General features: G+C 37.2%; 2 protein-coding genes across 3 annotated transcripts in view; both read right to left on the reverse strand.

Moving 5' to 3' along the window:
- Positions 1 to 17,297, reverse strand: part of LOC146490102 (uncharacterized) — a 179,016-nt gene extending 161,719 nt beyond the window's left edge. Inside the window, exons 1-4 of one of the 2 annotated variants that reach the window (XR_014865802.1) lie at positions 17,148 to 17,297; positions 15,202 to 15,531; positions 12,795 to 13,061; positions 10,711 to 12,452 (exon numbers count right to left, since the gene is read on the reverse strand). Coding sequence is in view for 1 of the 2 variants with exons in the window: in XM_085114759.1 (XP_084970885.1) it covers positions 12,091 to 12,452; positions 12,795 to 13,061; positions 15,202 to 15,531; positions 17,148 to 17,208 (1,020 nt within the window). In the remaining variant the exon portion in view is untranslated. Of the gene's footprint in view, positions 1 to 10,415; positions 12,453 to 12,794; positions 13,062 to 15,201; positions 15,532 to 17,147 lie in introns of those variants that run through there. The other variant, XM_085114759.1, reaches the window with a different exon arrangement.
- LOC146490112 (histamine H2 receptor-like) lies at positions 1,090 to 7,460 on the reverse strand. The gene is made up of 2 exons (XM_085111867.1): positions 7,200 to 7,460; positions 1,090 to 4,353 (listed from the first exon to the last, which is right to left on the reverse strand). The coding sequence occupies exon 2, from the start codon at positions 4,091 to 4,093 to the stop codon at positions 3,065 to 3,067; it is 1,029 nt and encodes a 342-aa protein (XP_084967993.1). The 5' UTR covers positions 4,094 to 4,353; positions 7,200 to 7,460; the 3' UTR covers positions 1,090 to 3,064.
- Positions 17,298 to 24,065: the final 6,768 nt, after the last annotated feature.

Consider the following 24,065-nt stretch of genomic DNA (forward strand, 5'->3'; position numbering starts at 1 on the left):
TTACTGCTTAAGATGGCACTTTAGTTTGGTTTTAAATTTACTGAACGCCTCTACCAGTCTAATGGTTCTCGGGATGGTGTTATAAGTTCGAGCACCGTTTATTCTGAAGCTCCCCTGATACTTGGCAGTTTTTGCGAAGGGAGGGCGCAACAAATCACGGCTTCTGGTGTTATAGCCATGGTAAAGATGCGCGTGCCTAAACTCTGAAAGTAAGTACGAAGGCGCTATTCCGTGAAGACATTTATGAACTAAAAGGCATTTGAGATAATTTCTGCGCGCTTGTAGGTTGGGCCAACCAAGTGTTGATTTTAATTCCTCAGCCCCTACTGATCGACCATCAATAATGCATGCAGCACGTCTATTTAGCTTATCTAGGTAATCTTTGCTTCCAGCCCCACAACTGTCCCAGACAGGCGAACAGTAATCAAATAATGGCAAAACTATAGTATTGTAGAGCATTAGGCAAGTTGGCTTGGGGAGAACCTTACGCGCTTGATGCAGAACACCTAATCTTGATCTTGTTACCAATATATTCTATGTGGTCCTTCCAAGATAGAGTGTTGTCTAGGAGGACCCCAAGGTACTTGAACTTGTTAACCCTTTCTAAACGCGTTTTAAGAAACACTTAAAAGCCCAAGACCAAACCACAAGTGTGTAGGTGATATTCAATGCATTTTACGCGAAGAAGTCTATTTTGACAATTTAGTCTTTGTTTTGAGCTTAACAGGAGTGTAAAATTTGCAAATATGAAGTTATCCTGGATTAGATGACAACATTTCGCCAGTTGACAATTTCGAGCATATACTTTATTTAAGTACGAAGTTGGGATTATTAGAGATATGATATTGAAGAAATAGCTATATTACAGAGTGCGTAGGTACTTGAGGTCACTTATAGGATAAGATGTAAAATGATTATCACGGTGTATTTCTAGAGTAAATATGTCGCTCCAAATCGATTATTTAAATGACTTCAATCGACAAATTTTCTTACTTGTTATAGAGCTCGCATTCATCAAAAAACCTATACAATCAATTATCATTAAGCTTTAATTCAATCAAATAACATTTACAAACTAAGTTTCCTGATTTGTATTACATCTGCAACCACCCAATCCTTGAACTATGGTACATGATAAATTGAAAGGACAAGGGTAGAAAAATTATGTACGTTGGATTTCAAGTAAATCAATAAAACATTTCAAAACTGGCCTGTAGTGGTATTTGGCAATAGTATCGCAAGTGGTATTTCAAAATTGAGAAGTAATTGTGATATTTACAAATCAGAGTGTACGATACCCGCCAATACCGTTATATAGTATTGCCCAATACCTTCCTTTTCTACTATAATAAGTATGTACAACATAATCATATCGAAAGAATTCCGCACGCATTAAAAGGAATATGTATTAACATATTATAACAACGTCTGTTTAGACGTTCTCTTGATACGTCCTTTTTATTATTAAATTCAACAGTGTTCCACGAAATCGATTTCAATAAAACTTAAAGGCCAAAATGTTGACATCATCAAATATGCGTGCTGAAGATTATTTGAAAAACAAAATCTACCGGGCAGTTTCTGTAAAAAGAAAAAATAAAAATTGCAAGAATTTGTAAGCAAGCGATTTGAAACTCTGAAGCTGGCAAAAGTGAAAACCAGAAAGGCTTTCATGCCGCCAAAGCCGAACAACTTCAAGGCACAGTTGGATACTATTTTCTAGTCATTTTTAAAAGGTATTCTTTAGTTTTTGTTCTATTAAAATTTACCTTACAAACTCTATAGTTTGAACGGATTTACGATTTATTCCAAATCAAACATACGCGATTATTTTATTTTTGTATATTTTGATTGCACACAACATTGTCCAAGATTTAAATCAAAGTTTTCTTTAAACTCAAATCTAGAACGTGCAAAATTCTCCATTAACTGATTTCGATTATTTTGGTTACTGACGTCATGGTGGTATCTATTTTGCCAAAATATATACACTTCCAAACTTCAATCCAACGCCAACCACTGGTGTAAAATATCACATCGATCGATAAAGAGAAGACTGCCCAGTAGTTGCTTGAAAAGGGGAAGTATGGTCCATCAAATAACTGTATCGAGCCACCTAAAATGTCTGTCAAGGTTGGGAATTGACCTTGCGCTTGCTTACGTGCATGTATATCGAGTAATTTCCCGCAAACCGCAGACTAATAGCCCTAAAACCCTAAAAGTATGTTAATCTGCATTTACTTTACGCAATTAGACTATCTTCAAACAACCTGAAATTTATTGAGTGTGGTACTTATTGTATGACATTAGAAATAGCCTCAATGATTGCTTCAAATATATATATATGGCTCTCCGGTTCTGTGATTGTACAGTCATGATTTATCAAGAAAAGTAAATAGTGTACCACCTCAAAGTGTTGTCGCATACACTCATTTCTTTTTATAAGAATATTGGTTTTCCGGCCCCGGCTGAATATTCTTATTTTTCTACCGATGTTAGGCTGAAATTATTCCAATGAATATTCTAAGATTATAGCGTATGGCATTTTCATTTTAGAATGTATTGGGGTATCAATTACAATTGTTAGGTGTCCAGATCTGTATCGAGCTGTAATTAGCCTCGAATTTTGGTTAGAGCAGGTTTTTATCTTTTTATAAGCTTGTTTTACCGTTTAGAGAAAGGAAGCATTTTACAGTTTAGTTTAAACATGTAATTGTAAAATTCTTTTTACAAATGTTCAAAAAACAAAATTATATTGTTTCAAAATTTTAAACTAAGGTTTGTTTTTAAAATATTCTTAAAATTTCGCAAATTTCAGCCTCGATATTCTTATAAAATAAATTATTATAATATTATAGAGTGTAGCCTGGGTTCAACCTCAAAGGGAAGTTTCAATCGTTATCATTGAGGTATTTTTATATATGTGTTCAAACTTTGTTTGCCTGCTATAATTTTGAAATTTATTCCATGTTTTAAACAACTATATACGAACAACTATCTCGTTATATGCAGGATTAAATTATTCTGATGGGAGGAAAACTCAGTAAGAGATGTCGTGTCGTTCTTAAGAAAGAGCGATACTACTCAATGGAATTTTGTCAAAGCAACCAGGTTGATTTTTGTAAAAGTAAGATTTTAAAACGCTTTTAAAATCCTCTTTAAAGAACGTGTACAACAGAGGATTGACAAGAGAGGTGCCAAATCTCATAAAGAGAAGAATCGTATCGACAATCGGTGGAACATGGATTGCAACATTCTCGTCATAGAAAATTCCACTTAGAAAGTATGAAAACCAACCTAAGATAAAGGCAAGGATCATTGAGCCAAAAATGATCACCGCTCGCTTTTGGCCCCGTTTTTGCCTCATGCGTCTTACACGCGTAACATGAGAGAGCTGTCGACCAATTTTCTTTAGCTGTGATCGAAGGACTAGAAAAATTCGGACGTAAATGATTGCAAGGAGGATCACAGGAAGCACGACCAGGAATACGAAACAACAGTAGCTGTAAATAGCGTCGGCACGTCGCTCGTGTGTCAGCGTTTGGGTGGAGTCTAGGCTGATCCAAAACAGCTGAATAAGTGACACACTGAGTGAAAAAATCCAGATGAGGATCAGTGAAGCCACTGTTGTTTGCTTGGAAATGATCTTGCGGTACTGCATTGGGTGGATTATCATCACATAACGCTCAAAAGTGACAATCACCAGATGTAGTATCGTGGAGAAGGCGATAAACCGAGATGCAAGATCCATGGCAATGCAAGCAGCAATACTGTCTGCAAATGGCATGAGATTGCAGGCAAATATCAAAGGAATTGGAATCAATCCTGATAGTAGATCGGAAAAAGCCAGACATGCTAGATATAAGTTGGTAGTTGTTCGCAGTTGCTTGTTTCTGTAAACCAAAACAATGACCAGTGAATTGGCGGCAATGATGAGACAAGCGAGGACGCCCAAAAACACAAGAGGGAGATGGATGTCACTCGAGGATGGAATATGTTTGTTTGTGGTATTGGATTCATTTCCCGACAGGTTCATTGTTTCGGTATCATCGTAATGATTTTGTATGCTACCGTTAAATAATGTGTTGTTCATGATTGACTTCTATCCAGTCGTCGTTTTGGATGTGATAGCGTCCTTTTATAACTAGCCCCTAGGATGCCCCTTGATAACTTAATCGTCTTAAGGCTAGGCGTACAGACCTTTGTTTACGTTATACCAATGTTTCTGAGCCGTGTAACAAAGGTTATTACTTTGTTAAAACGAGCCGTATTGCAATCTCGAAGTAGGCTTGTTATCTTCCTTTACGCTGAAGGAAAATCATCTCTGCAAGTTTCCAGGGACCAGTGACAAACCTGTTAAATAGCAAACAATTAATCAGTTTTCATTAATAATTTTTCAAAAAGGTACAGTGGATCAAAATGTACCATTATGCATTAGTGCAGTGTACCAGTGTTTCGCCATTCTATTTATCGTGTGCCATTTTGAAGTGTTTTTAATAATCTATATGTCTCCCAATTCCGTGAGAGATATTAAAATCATCTCGGAAATGAATATGTCATCAGGTTTAGCTTTTAAAAAAAATAAGCGACATATTCCATATTTGGATCAAAGGACACCCCAAAGCAGCAAACATAACTTTTGTTTAGCTCACTGAGATTACTATTCTAGTTTTCTAAACTTATAACAAACCTGTCTTTGGGCATGGAATCCCAGGATGCCGTTGGATTGCAATTTGAAAGAAAAAACATCTTTTGATTGTGTGTTGGAAAACTCGTTAAAACCTTTTATTTATTATGTGGGTCTTTTATCCATTTAAAAATAAAGATCACTTGAAATCTTTCTATTGTTGCTTTTAAGGCAGTTCGTGTATGGGTAAAAGCTACTTACTTTGATTTCACAACAAGGTTTGACTGAAAACCTTTAAAAATTTCCACCACATAGCGCCTTTAAGAAATGTTCCCTACGGCGTAGGGACCAACCAACCATCAAACACAGAAGCTATGTTAAAAGCTTTTTTATTAAATGCATAAATTTAGAGAATGTATGTAAAGCCCGACATATGGTCAATAGTCGGCTTATCGGATAGTTAGTATCTGCCTATCTCTCGCGGTTTTCCTCCTAAGCAACCAATTTAGGAGAGCGGAACACTCATTCATTTGACCACGTAAAAATTATCGAAAGAAAATAAAATTTGCAGACTTTATTCATCGTCCTGAACTTCTGGTCTTTTTTTCTTATTATTTTGCCACTCGTACTTTCCTTTATTAGTAATAGCATGAGTGGGAGTTCATTCGATACAAACCGGATAATAAAAAACTCGCGCGGTTTAAAGTTGTTGAGTCAAATACGAGGATGAAAAAGATCCTCAACGCAAAATCTAAAGAGTACGTCTTTGTAAATTATATATAACTCTGGTAATTTCTTGCTTGAGTTTTCAATCCTGTCCTGTAGGGTGTTGACTAGAGTCTTGGTAGACCATGATGACGTTGTTACACAGCTGTTAATTTCAATCAACGACAGCATACCAAAAATGCGAAAATGCCCTACTGAGAGATGAATAATTTTATAATAAATTTACCAAACTTGACTATGGCTCACAACTATAGTAAACGAATCACAGAGGGAATTGTTTATGGTCTTTTCACTTATCCTATGCCACCAACAACTGTGAAATTACTTCCGAATTACAAAGGATTGGCATCAATCCATATGACCTTTTGGTTTTGTCGGGGTCCAAGAGTTGAAAATCCGACAACGTTCATAACAATTGAAATGGCCATGTATTTCCTCTTCGTCGGTTCGTCCCAATAGGTTTAGGGCATTCAGTGATCAGTGCTTACAAGTACACTTTTTTATATAAAAACCTTTTTTTATAAGAACGTTGAGGCTGAGCTTACTAAAAGTTAAGAACATACTAAAAACATTTTAATTTCCACCAAATGTTTTTTTTAAATGAACAGTATAAAATAACAGAATATATACGGATAAAATAACGGATATACGGATAAAATAACAGTCTTCAAATTTTAAAACGCTCAACCTCATTCCCCAAATTAGACGTTCTTGTTAAAAGAAATAACGATAATAGTAATAATAGTAATAATAATAATAATAATAATAATAACAATAATAATAATAATAATAATAATAATAATAATAAATAGATAAATAAATAAATGAGTGTAGTCCATTGACGAAATTTCCTGATTCTGAGCGACCTCAAGCTTGGAATTCAATTTTTCAGGAACTTAGCGTATGAGACCCGGATTTCTAACCTTGTCGCTCAATAGTCAAACCTCAGTTGTTCCGTTGGAGTAATGGCTTCAACAAGTTTTCAATAATCTGTCCACAAAATCCTGCAATGTGATCATTCAAATGAAAGCTAGTGGGTAATACCGTCCGTAGCGATCGCTTTTGATATTTTAATTATTTTCCGTTGTTATGAACTCTGGCACGACATGATTCCATTGAACAATGAACTAAGTCTCAACGTCTCCTAAGTTTTCAATTTGTCCCTCTTGCTATCATCAAACCAGTCTGCCCGGAGATTAAACCGAACGACAACAATATAAATTTCTATCACTCAGTAGGGCCCAATAGGCGTTTCTACACAAGGTTCCCCGATGGCTTGTTAAATCGACTTTGTGTCAATGAGAAGTTTCAGATTAAAATTTCTGATATTTGTCGGTCTTGCTATTTCAGCTGTCTTACAGTTTATACTGTGGCTATTAGATTTTTTTATAAAATCGCTCTTGCATAAAAGAAACAATATTCTCCATGTAAATATATTCTTCTAGAGAAAAGCCGATGGGAAAATAAAGGCTACCTGGGATTACTGAAATGACAAGTCATGTAAAATGTGTTAGTCAAGTTTATGTTTCAACGAGCGAGAGGGATCGAGGCGAATCTCATCATGATTCAAGAAAATATGACATCTTGAAATTAAAACTGTAAAACACTCTCTTGCGACATTATGGTTATGAAGATTTCCTTATAGCCGTAACCTAAAGCGATATTCCGATCAGAATAAAAAATTCGGCGACTGCTAGGAGTCAAACTGTACACGAATTTAAATTAAAACAAAAGCGCGGGTTCGCCAAACGTTTCTACGATTCAACTGGAACACTGCCGGACTAAAAATCCAAATCCATAAACTGAAAGAGAAGGTCATTTAGGAAGAAAATGTCTAAGAACTTACCTTCTTTATTTGGATCTTTCATTACCAATGTAGCTTAAAAGAAATGTTAAAACATTTCCAACGTCAATTAAACGTCGCTTTGCTTTTTGCTAGTGGCTTGCTCAGCTAGAGTTTCAACACGACTGTCATTTGCTTAAAAAATTAGTGCTCTTTAGCCAGCTAGCCAACCTTGCATCTTATGTTTCTGTTAAATGCAACTGGAGTGAAGTTGTGTCAGCATTTATACTGATGTGCGGTTTCTTTTCATTGTAAAGAAACTGACTTTTTTTTAAAACTCCCCCGGTTAAAAAAATAGAAACCAAGCTTTCAATTTGCAAATGCATGCATTGAAAATCAAATGCTTGATTCTGATTGGATAACAGGTGTACCGGTGACATCAATGAATTGAAGTAAGTTGGGGCTTTTATAAAGGGGATAAATATTCAAAAATTCCAGGTGAATGACTGGGGTGTGTTTGTAATTTTATTCAAAGCCCTTAAACAATCTTGTCAAAGGTCCTTTTTTTATTCCCTGACAACCTTGTCTTAAAATTAACAATTGGCTTTGCAGTGTAAATAAATATTCATGCTGTTTTTTCTCCATTTCATTGTCTTCTTCCCATGCCCATAAACCCCATTAAGAAGCAAATGTTCTACTGGGACTCAAAATATCAGCGTGCTATCCATAATTTAACGCCGAAACAATGGCATCGCCCGGGAGAAACCAGACCCTCGTACTTCTGTACTATAAAACAATGATCGGTCATTTTCCTTTACCTCATTGATGTATAAACTGGAACTATGGAAAGAAAATATAAAATACAAATAATAATTGCCAAAAAATGTGAGCATATGCCGTTAAATCTCTCTAAACGAGAATCACACCTGAAAGTCACGAAGTCACTATTAACCCACGTTTTAATTCGTCCGGCTAAGTGAAACACTCTTTCATTTGGTCATGGATCGGAATTGGTCGCTCGAGAGAATTTTAACTGTGTTCATATTTGTAAAAATATCCATATGATATCAAGAAAAAAACAAAATAACAAACTAATGTTCTGAACCTTATTAAATTTTGTAAATTAAAATTGATATCTCTTCGACCCACGATTGAACTCTGCCGAATTTGCGGATAGTCTCGTTGGAGATTAGTATATGAATAAAACTAAAAATAGAGCAGATTTCTCCTGCCACGGTCGTAATAATTACAAGGAAAGAGCCGAGAATAGAACCTTTCATTTTCCTTTATTGGGTGAATGAAATTATTTTTTGGCTAAGAAGTAAGGAAACCCTTAAACATTCATAACACGACGCTTCAGGCTGATGAATAGGCCTTATCAAGGCCGTTTTCGGCGCCATTTTGACGAGTAGTCAAACACGGCTTGAAATAACAGTGTTTGTATGGAAATCCGATATCAAATAGTTTTCAGAAAACGTCACTTCTGAAAAACTCATGTATTGGAAACTTTTGGCACTAGGAAAAGGATTTTAAGAAAAAAATTGGAGGGATGTAGCTGTGCCAGAAAGCGGCCAGTCGTGTCTTGAACTTTCCATACATTCCCTGTATTTTTTCCCGCGAACTATTTTTAGTAGCAGCTCACGGCTGGTTCACTATACAGACAAATGTATACACTACATGCATTTCAGTAAATCCGCAACGCGGACGTGACGAGGAAACCTGTCAAAGTACATTGCCTGCTGAGATATGGTATCAAGAACTCAGTGCTGATTATGACAAACCGAGATGTGTGTCATCATTGTTAATGTTATACAAAACATGCCCTTCAGTATTTTGGTCAATTTACATTTGTTACCTTGATTTTATATGCAGATTAGAAAAATGAAAACGTTCTTAATCGACTCTCAACCTGAAGAACGTTCTTAATACGTTCTTAAAATTTTGGTTAATTTCAGCCTCGACGTTCTTATAAAAAAGGTTCTTATAAAAAAAAACAGAGTGTACTTTATCTGTATCTGTCTCCAAATAATAACCAATCTCGAAAGTTAAGAAAAAGACGGCACAATTTTAAGCTGTACAAAATAAACAAACAAACAAACCCAATCACAAGTCTGTTCAACAACGTTTATTGAAATAAACTGACTTCGCCAATTTTTCATCCGAACTCTCACATGAAAGAAGGCATTATTACAAGCCTCTACAAGTGATTCGGGTTTACTTAAATTAAAGTACCATTTTAGGAAATCCGTAGGGTAGTACACGAATACATGACCCCACCAAGTTGTGAGAGTCGCCATTTTCCTTAGGGAATTCTTACAGATGTTTCACCTGTATTTTTGACAGGTTCGAGCATATTACATGTACATATCATTATCTTCGTTGCACGTTGGACACAGTCGTCCTCTTTCAAATGAAAGTAAATACTTAATTGATTTATTAGTTAGATATGTCAAAATGTACTACTGCTTGCGCTTTCAAGTAAAAATGCATTCAAAAATACTGTCTCTTCGAGCCAGCAAAAATTTATTATTCTTGTTGTTCTTGTTGTTGTTTTTCACGGCAGCAAGTGTCCGGTAGGTAGATTTAGCCTTCTCTCGTCTCGTGCTTTCTTTCAACACTGCTTTTTACTACTGAAGAATTGGTAGCTATTTCTGATTTTATGACACTACAGGGGTGTCCATTTGAGATAGATTGCTTGGTATACATTGTGAATAAAATTTGGTTTAATTTTCCGGTCAGTCAACAACATTAAGGTGTTATCTCTTTTAAGAAACCCTTTGAAAATCCGAAGGAAACTTATCCATCAATGGAGCACAAAAATAATGGCCATATCTTCCTTAAAATGGCTATCATAATCCTCGGAGACTATTCATAAATGTTTTGGGGTGCGGATGGCAAGATGGAAATGGATATTCACTTCTGTTGTGTCTACTGATAAAATTGCTAATAACTGTTTGTGGCTCGTCGTTTCTTAACGAAGATTCGCTTTATTTCATCTCATTGGTAATTTACCAGCAAAGTTTATGTATGAGTAAGGTGTTTCATATAAATTAAGGTACCTTTTGACAAGGAGACGAGGTAATAATCTTGACAACGCTCCGCTGGCTAAATTTTGAACAGTTCATAACACATGGTAGTAATATGCAGAGTCGGAATCCAACATTCTCTTTCCTTGAAAAATTGACCTTCGACTTCTCGAACTTTTTTCACTTTCCATACTTCTGCAAATATCTTCAGTCGGTTGGCTTATGTACATGTAATCAGTCTCAACAGCGAGAGATATTTTCAATTTTGTTATTTTATTCTATATCTCAGTAAATTCCGGTAGATGTAAAAGGACATTTATTCGTTTATAAAAGAGTTTTTTACACATTAAAATGTCTTCTGTAGTTATGAAACTTAAAGTACAATTATTTTTTTTAAACTTATAAAGAGACAATTATTGTAACAAAGTAACTACATGACACCACATAAATCACATTGCATGCTACAATAATACTAATGCGGTGACAACGTCACAAAGCGCGAAAGGAAGTATAGAATTTGTAGATATTAGGATTGGGTTTCTTGCTACTCAGTTGTACATGGCTTTCATTGACGCAATTTAAAACGTTATTTGTGTGAGCAGAGTCTTTAATAGTGAGGCCTGAATCCACAGAACATACAACATGACAAGCCGGGCGTGTGAATATGCAATCATGTTAATGTTTCTGAACGTATAAAGAAATACCAGTCAAGGCTTTAACTAAGCTGGGTTCTGTTATATATTGTCAGTATGTTTTGTATCGTATTTATTTGTGGAATTGTAACGTAGCAGCACATCTTCTAACATTTCTTCGCTTGATCTCCTGTGCCATATAAGCTTGGAGGACTTCGAGCGTAATTGGATTTTCTGCAGGTTATTTTTTAAGGTTAGTTATATTATATTGAATACTGATTATTGTTATAGTTAAATATGTCAAAATGGAATTTCACTCTTTGAAGGAGCCGTTTGACATGTTCCAATTCACGATCACGGAGCTGAAGCGACGCCATCGAGCACATGGTTTTAAAATGCGAAGATATACTCCTAAGGTTACCTTTTTGCGTTTAATATCTCGTCTAAATCTTAAACATTGATCATGAATTCGTATCTGTTGGTAAAAAGCGCAATACTTTTTGCTGAAAACATCTTTTTTATTTGCCCGTGTGAAATTAGTCCCGTAATTTGATCAGCTGTTATGTTCCCGTGGAGAAATGCATTTCTTGACTGTGTTTTGATGCGATTGCATGGGAAAAAAACGCAAATCATAACTAATTTTAGATTTCTTCTTTTCCAGCCAAATTTTCAGGAAATGTTGCTGACACGGCGAGAGGAATCATTTTCTTTTTCAATTTTTTGTACAATTACAATGAATTATATAAAATTATAATAAAATGTTTTGGTTAATTTTTGTTATTTTACATGTTATAAGATTTGTTTTTTTTTTTCAGAAAAGTGCTGAGTTTCTATGATGGGATTTATTTTTTTCTGAGAAGCCCATTTTATACACTTTAAAATGAGATATTGTAAGCCATATTGCTGTAAATAGTTGTCGAGATATAGAATAAACTTTCGATGTAGTAAGCTATTACAGAGCTGTAACGTATATTGACAACAAACCCTAAGATTGCGTAGTACGCTATACGGACTGAAAATCATCTTCAACAGAGACATGCAGGTTTTTAATGATAATTACCCAACGTGATGGCCAACCAATTTCAATGCTCAACAAAAGTTTAATTGAAAATCTCTTCCTAACCCTTGGTTATTTCTAGTTGTTGTTATTAAAAAGGGATAAGTTTGCTGTTTTGTTGCAGTAGAAGGCATTGGTTGGTTTATTTACACGTTTAAGAAACGCCTACAATGATCAAGAGATCGGCTGAAAAAAACTGCCACTGTAATATATTTTCAATAGTTCCCTTTTATTTCCTTTTATATCAGGGAAGATCTGTACTCGGAGTAGTAGCAGAAGTAAAGTTTAATGTCTTTGGCAACCAATGATTCAGGCAAGTTACCAGACCACAGGTTTTTGTTTTCCTTGTCTTCACAATCCCAGAACAACCATTCCTCCGTAACGCGCATGCCCATGACAGCTTGACATTTGCTGGAGTGTTTTAACAGAAAGAAAGGATGACGCATGGGCAGTTCGATTGGTGCTTCCGCTGACCCATCTGATCTACAACAAAAATACACGACAGTATCCTTGCCATAAGTACCGTCCGGGAGAATACCAGTGTGCATGTTATCATTCTTCGTGTCTTCGTCGTCCCACTTGATCCGGCCTTCACTGAAACCTGTTGTCATGGAAACCAAAAAAGTAATTTACAGTCATTTAACTTTCTGTCTAGAGGAGACTTTCTTCACTTGCAATAATCAATCATCCACGTCTTTTGTTAAACTTATCATGTTGATAAGGATCATCCATCCCTTTCATGAATTATTTGAGTAAAAATCACCGAAAGCAATGGGGAAAGTAACTCCATTAGCGCGCTTAGAACGTAACTCCATGTAAATAAATTTAATAGGCCAGAGTACAGACAACAGAAATTAGCTTTGAAAAACTCAAATGAGATAATAAAGATGACCGGCGTTGCTTAACAACCATCAAGACCAACACATTTTCAGCTTATTCTTACCATGTGGGCATTTCCCCTTTTTGTAAATACAGTACTTTCCCGCCGGCCAGTCTCTGGATCCACCTTTGTTTTCTTTCACACAAAAATGCTGAGTGATCTCGTTGCTTTTCTGGCGACCTTTTAAGTGAATTGGCCGTGACCAGTTACTTAGTGGACTGGTGTCCTCCGTGTTTTGCTGGAGAGATCCCTCTGACCAGCTCACCCTCCTTGATCGTGGGCACCCACTGTCCGGCATTGGTAAAGCGTATGTCCCTCCCGGCCATCTTACTATATGAGTCAAAGAAACCATAGTTGCAATAAAGTTTTTGCAAGCGTCAAAGCGATATCAAAGATGCTGTAATTTATGTTGGAAGTAATTCAAGCGTATACCAAGTTATATACAGGCACGTGCTTCCCAAGGGATATATAACGAAATGTTTATTTTATCAGTGGCTCCAGTACCACAGGTTTCGTGATCTTCCAAGGAGCCGAGCAGTTCAATCTAAATTGCAATAGATTACAATTATTTAATATATAAAGGAAAATTACAATAAAATTATATAGTAGGTCACCTGGTGATATGTTAATAAGTTGTTTCAGATATAATGTTTCCAAAATAATATTAGCTAGTGGCTTGCTAAGATGTTCCGAGTCCCGAACATTGTAATTGTGGATAGTGTTTGCCATAATGAATTTTTCACCAAAAATATTTAGGTACCTTTGCAATCATAGTTTTCAACAGTGTTTAAAATTCGTGTTTATCTCGTCTCTCACCAAAGCTTGGCCAGTTAAGATCACGAAGAATCTGGGCAAATCTAACGTCCCAGTCAGATTCAGCTATAATGCGAACGGCCCTGTTTTGTATTTATAGGGTTTGAATCAATGATTTTGGTGTAAAATTAGGTCTCAGATTTCAGTGTGTCCTGCAAATGGCTATGGGGAGTCGTTATTACAAAGTATGACAATTCAAACGAAAGCTGTTATACTGTTTACAGCACCCTATTTCCCGTGTGGTTGACGAGATTGCATGCTTCAACCAAACTGCGACCATCTTGGTCTGCAATGGTGAGCACAACTTGAGAATAGCCCTAAAACTACCCAGGCGGCTCCTTGTCAGGTTGTATGCCGTGGGAGCTCGGTAGTTTTTTGTGCTCTTCCCAGGTTGCGCTCAAAAGTGCGAACTAAGATGGCGAAAATCATACGGGGACATATGGGAATGTAAACAGTCTAGAAAACTGTTGAGAACTTACTAAAGGCTAATGTGCTTTCTTCAAATTGAAAACAGCTACAAGATCAGGATTCCAAATGGATATTGTAACGGACAAACTTTCAATTCTCTCACGGAATCTTTATCAAATGATGGGGCTGGGGAGAGTCAAGTGACAGAAAGTCAAGTTGAGGTTCGATGGAAGTTCGTATCCGCTGTCTCTAAGATTTTTTCCCTCTATTGGAAAATTAGTAAGGGGGTGTTTCAGGGTCCGAAATTGCGCTTTCCTGGTCGCCAATGCGACTAAAAATTTTGCACTGGCGACCAGAATTTTACAACTGGTCGCCAACGGGCGATTAACTATTTCATGCCACGATCATTATACAAACAATAACTTTGATTTTCAGCCAAATCGATTTAAATGAAATTCAAAGCCGCCCGCCAATTGGTCACTTACTTTTTACCTTTCCGCTGATTTTGAAGTATAAAACCGATTTTCCTGTTGTTATAAATCTACCAAAACGTTTCACAGCTATGATCAGCGTGTTTGTATTTAATCTTATTCGTTAGCAGAAAAATTGCCATTGCGGCCCCAAATGCATTCTCTTCGTTCTGATTCTTAAAAGAAAAATTGGCAAACAAAACGTTCGGTTTGTGTTTTACTGCGAAGGAAAAATGTTATTGACACTTTTTGGTGACCACAATTTTCCATATGGCGACTGAAAAAAAATATTCCGTCGCCAGTTGGCGCTTGCCTAAGAAAGTTAATTTCGGATCCTGGGGTGTTACGTGTAAAAACTCGCACCGGTGCGAGTTTGATATCGGTATGACATTGTGATTTCATACCGTGTTTACATGAATGGACACTTCTTGTCGACCGAAGTGATTGTGACGCCATATTAGACTGGATTTCGAAGACTGCGCTTGCGCTGCCCGTTTCAGACTCCCGAGAAAGTGATTTCATGCTGGAGGGAACGGCCGTACCGCGTTTACATGACATCGGGATGAGTTTTCGTCCCGGAATGAAAATCTCGCTCCGGTACAGTTACCGGGGTGAACTCGCACCGGTATGACTCGCTCCCGCATGAGATTTTGTGCTGGTATCATGTAAACGAATACAGAGTCACAAGTTGAGAACTGGAGTGAACTCGTACCGGAATGAACGTCGCACCGGTATCATGTAAACACCACCTAAGAAACAAACATTATCAATAAACGTACCAGAGCCATACAACTTTATCTTCATGAATCCTTCTGCAACGTCCGCCTTGTTAAAGTTAGCAACAAACACGGAGCAGGTGTATTGGCCAACGTCCCTTTGTGAAACGTTCGCGATGTGCAACGTGAAATTGCCCCTTCCTCCTGGGAGCCACTTTTCTGTAGCTTTCTTGTTGGTATTGTCTTTGATTTCTCGACCTTTGAATTTCCATACCGACATCGTATCCAAGACTTCCACGTTACGACCCAAACACACCAGAGTGACATTGGAACCTCGCCTTGTTATTATGGTGCGGTGAACTGGGTTGATCATTGGTATCAAGGGATTGACACCTGAAGAAAAGAACGGAGATGTTAAAAGTTTACCATTTATCCGTAAAAAGACGGCTGTTGTGTATGGATGACGCAAGAATCCATACATACCTCAGTATAGAACTAGGCATTGATGTTGTTAACAGTTCAAGGCTGCTGCTAACACCAGATTGATTGATTGATTGATTGATTGATTGATTGATTGATTGATTGATTGATTGATTGATTGATTGATTGATTGATTGATTGATTGATTGATTGATTGATTGATTGATTGATTGATTGCTGACTAACTGACTACGGCTCCCCTAAAATTAGAACCGTGAACCGGGCACGGGCACCATGTCTAAACGTAGCGTTTTGCCAGGGTAGTACTCGGGCACCATTCCTGGGCACGGGCAAAACAAAATTTCGGGCTTCAAATGAGAGAACGAGTCGTCTGAAGAAAGTCCTTTTCAGTGTCCGGGCACATAATCATGAATCGATTTAGTGACTTTTACAGCGATTGCCTTTTTAGTGAATAAAACGTTTTACTGGCTTGTTCATTTCATCTGTCTTCTTAAACTTCTTGGTACAATCCAATCTTTATGTAACGGACACAGTGACTCAGTCAAGTGTCGCAAGGAAAATAAGCTAGGTGTCCATTTTAGAGAGGTGTCCGTCTTGAAATAGGAGCGGATGTATTTACTTCTACATTGTTTTATACTTTGGACGCTTCTTTCTTTTTTCTTTTCTTTCTTTTTTTTTTTTTTTTTTAATTTTGGGCCCTCACTCTGTTATCAAACATATAGGTCAGGACAAACATCGGGAACTGATTCCAAAACCTAAAGTGTCTTGATCTTTAAACAAATGCTTGAAACGACAGAAATACATGGAGAATAGCGAGTGTTGCTATTGAGGCTTAAAGGAAGCTTAAACACTCTCACACCAGAGATCGCTTTTAAAGCGAAAATGTCACCTATTTTGGTGTCACTCTGAATGCCCCAAAACAATATTTTATCGTTAAAATAATGGTTCAGTTTTATTAACAATAACCGTTCTAGTGCACAGAAACTAGCATTAATTATGTTTGGCTGCGGATGGCTAGGATGGAAATGGATTGAAACTTGAACACATTAGCCATTTTTTTATCAAGTTCTTACTGTGTATTTTAGAAAAGTCGCAAAAAATAATTATAGTTAGTTCTCCCTTGGAGAAATTACTTAATATTTTCTTCCTGGTGCTCTAACAGTAATTTCACGTTAGCAAAACGATTATTTGAATTATTTGAGTAGTTTTGATTAAAATACAGCGCCAGCAAAATCGTCGTGACAGTCCTCTTTAAGCGAATGTCAAGAGAAAGCTCGTTCTATAAATTCAAATCGTTGAGAAGGTTAAGTCGATATTATCTGGATAAGAGAGAGTGTGATAGAAGCGGAACCAATAAAAAGAGGATGGACAAAACGAAGGGAAAAGAGAACCTCATCGAAATACATCTGGTTAAACATGTTAATGCTCATGTGCAAACTAAGTCAACATACAAAATTCTTCAGAAATGTTATTGTGAAATTTGTTCACTCTGCTGTCAAATATGGAATTGTCTTTTTTTAAAAAAAAATATTTTCCAGTGCGAAGGCAAAATCACCGGCGATACTGACCTGATATCAGGCAAATGTAGCCTAACGTGTTTAAAACAACCACAGCAAATCTGAAGCTCATTTTCTGTCAATCTGGCATTCCCCCATAAGTAAAGAAACTGTCTATCGATGGGACTCTTTTATTGCCTTTTTCCCGAAAGCAAAAGTATACGTAGTATCAAGCATGATTAGTAATGAATGACTTCCAAAGGAAACGTTTTAAACGAAATTTTAGAAGATGAACATTGAGTGACACCAGCCAAAGGCAGCCGTTCGAACTCTAAATTTTCTTTAAAAGAATGTGTATTCTGGTTTTCTCGAAGTTATTCGGTTTTAGATTACTTTCTTTTTCTTTTTTTAAAGCGTTCGTGTTTCAATAAGTGGGACATAATTAAAAAAAACACTTTCTTATCTTTGTTCTGACACATTCTGAAACAACTGAAACAAGACTTTCGTTTTATTCAAGGGCTGTGTTTTGAAGCTGGATCGCAAGTACAGACAACAGTTTCCAGATTGGCGTGTCCCTGTGATGCCACAATTAACAGTCAATGTGAATTGACCTTGTTGTGAAAATTTATGTCGCTGAACCTCCCATTAATGGTGCTTTCTTTAAAATAATCACTTTAGCATCGCTTTCTGGAGTCCTTGTAGACCGCGGCGATAGACTGGTTTGTTTTTTTTTTTTATCTTGTTTGTTTGTTTGTTTGTTGTTTTTGTTTTTTTTTTTTTTTCATTATCATGTTTCCTTCAACAAAAATATTTTTGTAGTCAGCATTGCTCCTCCCTCCACCTAGGTGAAAAATTTTCGAACCCCGACCTATTATAGAAATCTTTAAAAATTCTTCTAGACAAGACACGTTGCTTCACATTCTCTTTCTCCACTATGGCGTGGGAGAGTGGGTCGAGAGTTCAATTCAAGGTTTGAACCTTAGCTGGCGTAATTGTGACGTGTTTTTTTGGCTAGACACTAAACTGTCACTTTGCCTCTCTCCACCAGTGGCATGTACAGCCTAGAGGCAAAGGCCCCAACACGAAGGGGCTGGAACAACGGGAGGGAGCCTGGGATTAAGTAGGTTGAGAAGAAACAATGGTGATGAGGATGATGATAATGATGATGATTTTCCGTCAGTTTTTTGCTGTAACGGTGTCATTGTGAGAACTAGTTCTGCAGATTCTTCTTAATTGGTACAATGTTGAACTGGTATGTGCCTTTTTGTAGTAATTCGAAGGTCTGATAAAAATAACCATTCCCGAAATTGTTGTATTCTGTTCGCGAACCAAGCGTCTCCAATTTAAGTCCATGTCCGCTGTAAGATCCTGTAACCACAGTTTTTGCTTTGCTGCGTTTTAATTTTAGATTGTTTTGGGAAATGTTTCAGATTCGCTTTAAAAATTGTGCTCAGGTAACGGGCTAATGCACGTTTACTTTCTTAAAAGCGAGAGCGAAATCTTTCTGTTACCATGTAAGCAAAGGATTTATTCTTACTGTCGTCTGTTTTACACGAGGTTCGGGAACAATGCCATGAATGGGGATGAAGGTTAGTTCGAACCTTTGCCGCAAATATTTCGATAAGATTTGTTGTTGGTTCTTGTATCTCGGAAGAAATATCTTCATTCGAATAAAATGAAGATCACCGAATTAGATGGAACCTTTGACGTCGATATTGTCAATGATTCCCTGTTCTTGTTCTCGGTTCCACATTACGTTGAGAAATAATGTCATTAGCTAAGATAATTCAATAGATTTATATGTACTTTTTATCTCGAGGTTCAGGAATATTGTCGTACAAACAAGAATACGTTTGAAGATTAAGATCGAACCTTTGTCCCCAATGTTTCGAAGGTTCGAAAACATTGTCACGTATAGGTAAGAATGGTTGAGATCGAACCTTTGGCGCACATATTTCGAGTATGTCTATTCTTCCTGCTTTTCACGTGGTTCGCATCTCTAAGGCCAGCACGTGTTCTTTTTGTTTCAAACGCCATCACTTTGAATGATTGATTATCACGATAACTCACAAACACGGTAAGTTTATTTTATGCGAGAGCAAGTTTATAGTTCCCGAGGAAAAATGTTTGGAAATTCAAAACTGTGTTAATCCTGCTCCTAATTAGTAATAATTCTAATGTCTAAACTAGTAATAATCACAGATTATTGGAGTGCGTTCGATTCCTTACAAAGGACAAAACTTAGGTATGGTAGGCACTTTCCTGTTCGTTTTAATTTGACTTATTTCGTTCGTTTTACTCTTTATGCAACTTTTCTTTATTGCAATAATCATCATGTTCACAGAATATTTGAAGTTTCCTTTCCAAATTAATAACCACAGTTTTACTGCTGGTTACCCAGCCTGAATAAAGCAAAGTTAATGGGCAAATAAAAATCTTAACTTTGAGGGTGAAGAAACATCTGGAGCATGGGGGATTATTTCACTCTTCCACCCTGAAGCTACGAGATTAGGGGCAAACCCGAGTACTTGACAGATCTGACAGAGAAAAATTATAATTAAGGTTGCATGACATTTGCAAAATATTTTCGTAACGTCGTTAATCATTGAAGAACGTACTTTAACACAACACGGTATACTTTTACTTCTACTTGCTACTACTATTTACTAACAACAAGATTTCAAGGTATTTCTTATACGCTACGCGAAAATCCCGCTGCTATGAAGCGATAAACATTTTGAATGTGGAGATCGAATTAGCATATTGGAGGTCTTGATCTCCATCGGATAACCAAATGCGCGTGTACAAGCATAAAAATCTAACACAGAGATAAAAATACTACCGCTGGCGATCGACTATATATTTCCCATTTGCTACTAAATCTTACTATTTATTAGCTACTAGAAAGGTATTTTTTATACTTAACGCGAAATTCCCGCCTCTAGGAAGCGATAAACATTTTTCAGGTTGGGATCTAATTAGCATTTTGACAGTCTAATCTGATCTCAGACACAACTCACCCAAGTATAAAAATCTATTGCTCGAAACCTCAAGAATTCAGAGAGATGAAAGTGTTACTGAGACGGTACACTATTTGCTTTAACTTGCTACTACTCTTTACTTGCAAAAAGAAAGATATTTTTGATACTCTACGCGAAAATTTTGCTGCTATGAAGCAATAAACATTCTGGATGTAAGCTTACTCTACGCGAAAATCCCACCGCTATGAAGCGATAAACATTTTGAATGTTCCGATCTAATTAGCATATTGAAAGCCTTGTACAAGCATAAAAAATTATTATAGAAACCTCATGAATTCAGAGGGAGAAAAACTGTGCTACCGCATTGTTCATCACAAATGATCCCATATATGTCCTTGTTCGTCGAAGAGTGAAAGAAACAAAACCTCTAAACTTGAGTTGTGAGACGAACACGGTCTGCTGGCCGCTTTACACAAACTCTAGCGAAGCACGAAACAGAATGCTTTGCGCAACGAAATTGTGACGTCACTCAAAATGGCGCTGAAAAGGTGAACGGCCGATCGAACGAAAAAACACGGGTCAGCTTTCGCTTGGGATGCACAGGATACCTGCGCGATCACAGGCAGCCCAGAAGATTAGGAAGCGTTCTTCCTTCGTCGAACGCAATAAACGTTAAACAGAAAAATACTCTTTGGTGTTTGGTAGAATTATTTCAGAGCTTTGAAACTTGTGTGTGTTTTCAAACTGCCATGAGAGCCGTGCGGTGCTCAAAAATTCAGTTCTCGTCGAACATTGGTGGTATCGAAAGCGATTAAAGTGTCCATGTAAAGTTATTTTAGAGTTCTGAAAGTTACCATAACTGATCACGAACGGGTGATATAGGCAAATGGGAGGCTTCTTTAAACTTAGTTTTCCGGCCGGCCTATTCCAACTTGCTAATCGTTGCTCTCTTCCACGTTGAACTTTGCTTAATCGTCTCCACTTTTCTGTTTTCTTTTTCTCTCTCTTTCCACTCTTTCCACGTTTGTCAACAAATCCAACGAATACATATAAATTGACTTTGTATTTGTATTTTTTTTTTCTTCAGCCTTTCTGTTGTAAACGCATCTCGCCTTGCAACTTCCCTCCAAACAAACACGGGCCCATTAGCATTGTGGAATTGCTTACGGACGGACGGTCGGGCAAACAAAAAGTGACGTCATAACCAAACCAAAATTTTTTGCATTCATGGGTTTCCCAAATTTTCTTAGCTATGAGGCTCCCCGCGCGCCGAGCTCCGCTATTATGCTACGAACAAATCTATGATTTAAAATGCCAATTCTAAAATTTCTAAAAATACACAATGGCTATCTCTAAGCCCAAAAGACGGCTGAGCACTCGAGATTAATATTTTCCAAACTTTTAGGCATAAATCGAGGAGACAGTCAAATTCAAGTTTCAGCATCTTTATACTTCAGCTTCATTCCAAGCGAACGTAAAAACTTCAGCTCGAACGTCGACATTATCATACTGTATTAGATTTACCAGGTTGTAACCGTGTGAAACCTCATCGACTACCAAAACCTTTTTTTAGTGAAGATTGCCACATCGTAACGCCTTTCTCCATCGATCACTTAGCCATTGTTCAGCATTGAGCCCACGGTAAACAATGTCGACGTTCCCTGTCTCAATTTCTCTGTCGAACTCGACGGATTCGCCAATTGTTACAGCAGTGATTCCACAATCCTTCCTTTTAATATTTTCGATTCACAACAACAGCATGTTTTGAAACCACTAGAAGGATATAATTTTTTCATCCTGACTTTTGGAATCAACTCATATATGACACTCTTGCCAAATCCTTATGGAAGTACGGCTAAAGCGTCTTCTTCTAAGCAAACGATTGTTCGAATACATTCTGTCTGTTCATGCTTTAACGATTTGTGGATGAAGTCTTCAAGAGACGAAGTAACAGCAGCGAAAAATTCGCTCTTCGTATCTCCATCGACGGCCGCTATAATTTTGAAATTATAACGGAAGTCAAACATACAAACATTTAACCATTTGAAACGTGGCTCAAACAATCTTTTGTTTTTCGACCACGGCAGACGACTCGTATAGTAATTGAATCAGACGCTCCTTGTTTCTTCCTTCCTCCCGACCGCAGTCTGAAAAAGAAAAAAGAACGCCTGATCGCAGGTTATTTGAACTGAAGTTGACCAGACAGTATAAACTGAAGCAGCCAGCAAATAGTGTGAGGAGATGAATTAAGTAAAATATTTTATTAACTGAACATTGCATTACAGTGAAATCAAGAATAAAATAGTTATTTAAAGGATAATGCTTAACATACATGTCAACCCGGGCATGTTTGTAACAATAGAATCACCGGAAAGTCGTTTATTTTTAAAAGTTATGACAACTTGGCCAGATCGTGGGATTCTATTACTTGCGCGGGATTACTTGACACCAGTTACCAAGAACTTTCATTCTGTTGTAAGTTTCTTCGGTTCGCCTGGAGCAAGCAGCAATTCCAGAGATACTGGCACGTTAATCCCTCCACCTTTTTTCCATCGACCTTTTCACCGTACGTAAGGTAAGGATGTATTCTGTTGTTATGACGGCACATTATGCAACCCACGTTATAGTGTGGAATTCTGAGCTCAAAACTTTACAAATGCAGTCTTGACCTACTTAATAAAAGCAGATAAACATTGCCTTTAACATTGGTCTTAACTAGGGAAATAGTTATAAGGCAGGTTTGAAACAGGGTATTTATTTAAGGATCAGGTCATAAACAGGGTGTCAAATTAGGGTAGGGAAAATCGCAGATTTTGGTCATAAATAGGGTAAGGGTTTTGGGAACGCGGGCTGCAAACCCCTACCCAATTTTTTTGGAGTACCCCACCCCCCCCCCCCCCCTTCCGGGCTACCCAGCGTTTCTTTGTCCGGCTATTTAGGAGGCAGTAAACAGCTGTTGAATTGGAGAGGTTCATCGGAGAATTGGAGCGAAACAGGGATTATATGCGGAAGAAGAAGTGAAATCAAAGACACAAAACAACAGATAACACGATTTGATGATTAATTTATTCGTGTCCATATAAACAGTCAGCGTTTTGCCCAAGACAACACAAAGGACAACACTGCGTATTCTCCCTTCCCACTGCTCACGAGGTAACCGAATTAGAAATGGATATCTTATAATTCTGTGGTAAACTCACGAAAATTTGAGACGATATAGCGGTCGATATATCAGTCGACTCAACCTATTGTAAACATGATCCTGTTTTTTAAAGGACTCTTGAGTCAACAACATGCCACGACTGAACGGCTTCTAAATTTGCATTTCACACCCATAGACGTGTGAAAGGAAGGAGGGAAGCAGAACTTCTTGTTTAAACTTACAGGAAAATCACGTTACTTGTCAGACACTACTTTTAAGTAATCATAGAACTCCGGACGTGAATGTCAGGGGTTAAGATTATGCTAAACTACATACAAACAAACGTTTAAAAGCCATTAAGATACATTAGTGGCACGTCACAGCGAGATAACTATTAACAGTTTAATTAACAGACAGATTGATAATATGCAGTCGGTCAATTTAGTCACTCACGCAAGACAAAATAATAATAAAAAAAAACAACTAACAGGATCTTTTACGTTTAAAGAATCGCATTGGAAATTCTGAAAAGCAGAAATAGAAACATATCCTTGAGATTGCTTCACTTTCAGGCATCGAAAAGCACACCCTAAAACCTCACTTTGATACGTCGGCAGAAAGTGGGTATATTTTTACGCCTCTCAATCGCTTCCGGGACTGAAATAAATGCATCGTATAGCGTTTGTTCTTCAGAACGAATCACAACGTCTTGAAAGATCTGTAATTCTAGAATGGAACGATACCGGTTCTTATACCAAGCACTTAGCTCACGGAAAGAATACATATCTTAGTATATCCCTTGCAAATGAAGTCACTAAAAACTACAAACCGTGTAAATGTTCCAAAGCATACCACTTTTCAAGATTT

This window comes from Pavona decussata, unplaced genomic scaffold (genome assembly GCF_977016875.1).
Source record: "Pavona decussata unplaced genomic scaffold, jaPavDecu1.1 SCAFFOLD_1, whole genome shotgun sequence".
Classification (NCBI taxonomy): domain Eukaryota; kingdom Metazoa; phylum Cnidaria; class Anthozoa; order Scleractinia; family Agariciidae; genus Pavona; species Pavona decussata.

Coding starts and splice junctions, on each gene's coding strand:
- LOC146490112 (XM_085111867.1), bottom strand. CDS start 4,093: ATGAACAACACATTATTTAACGGTAGCATACAAAATCATTACGATGAT.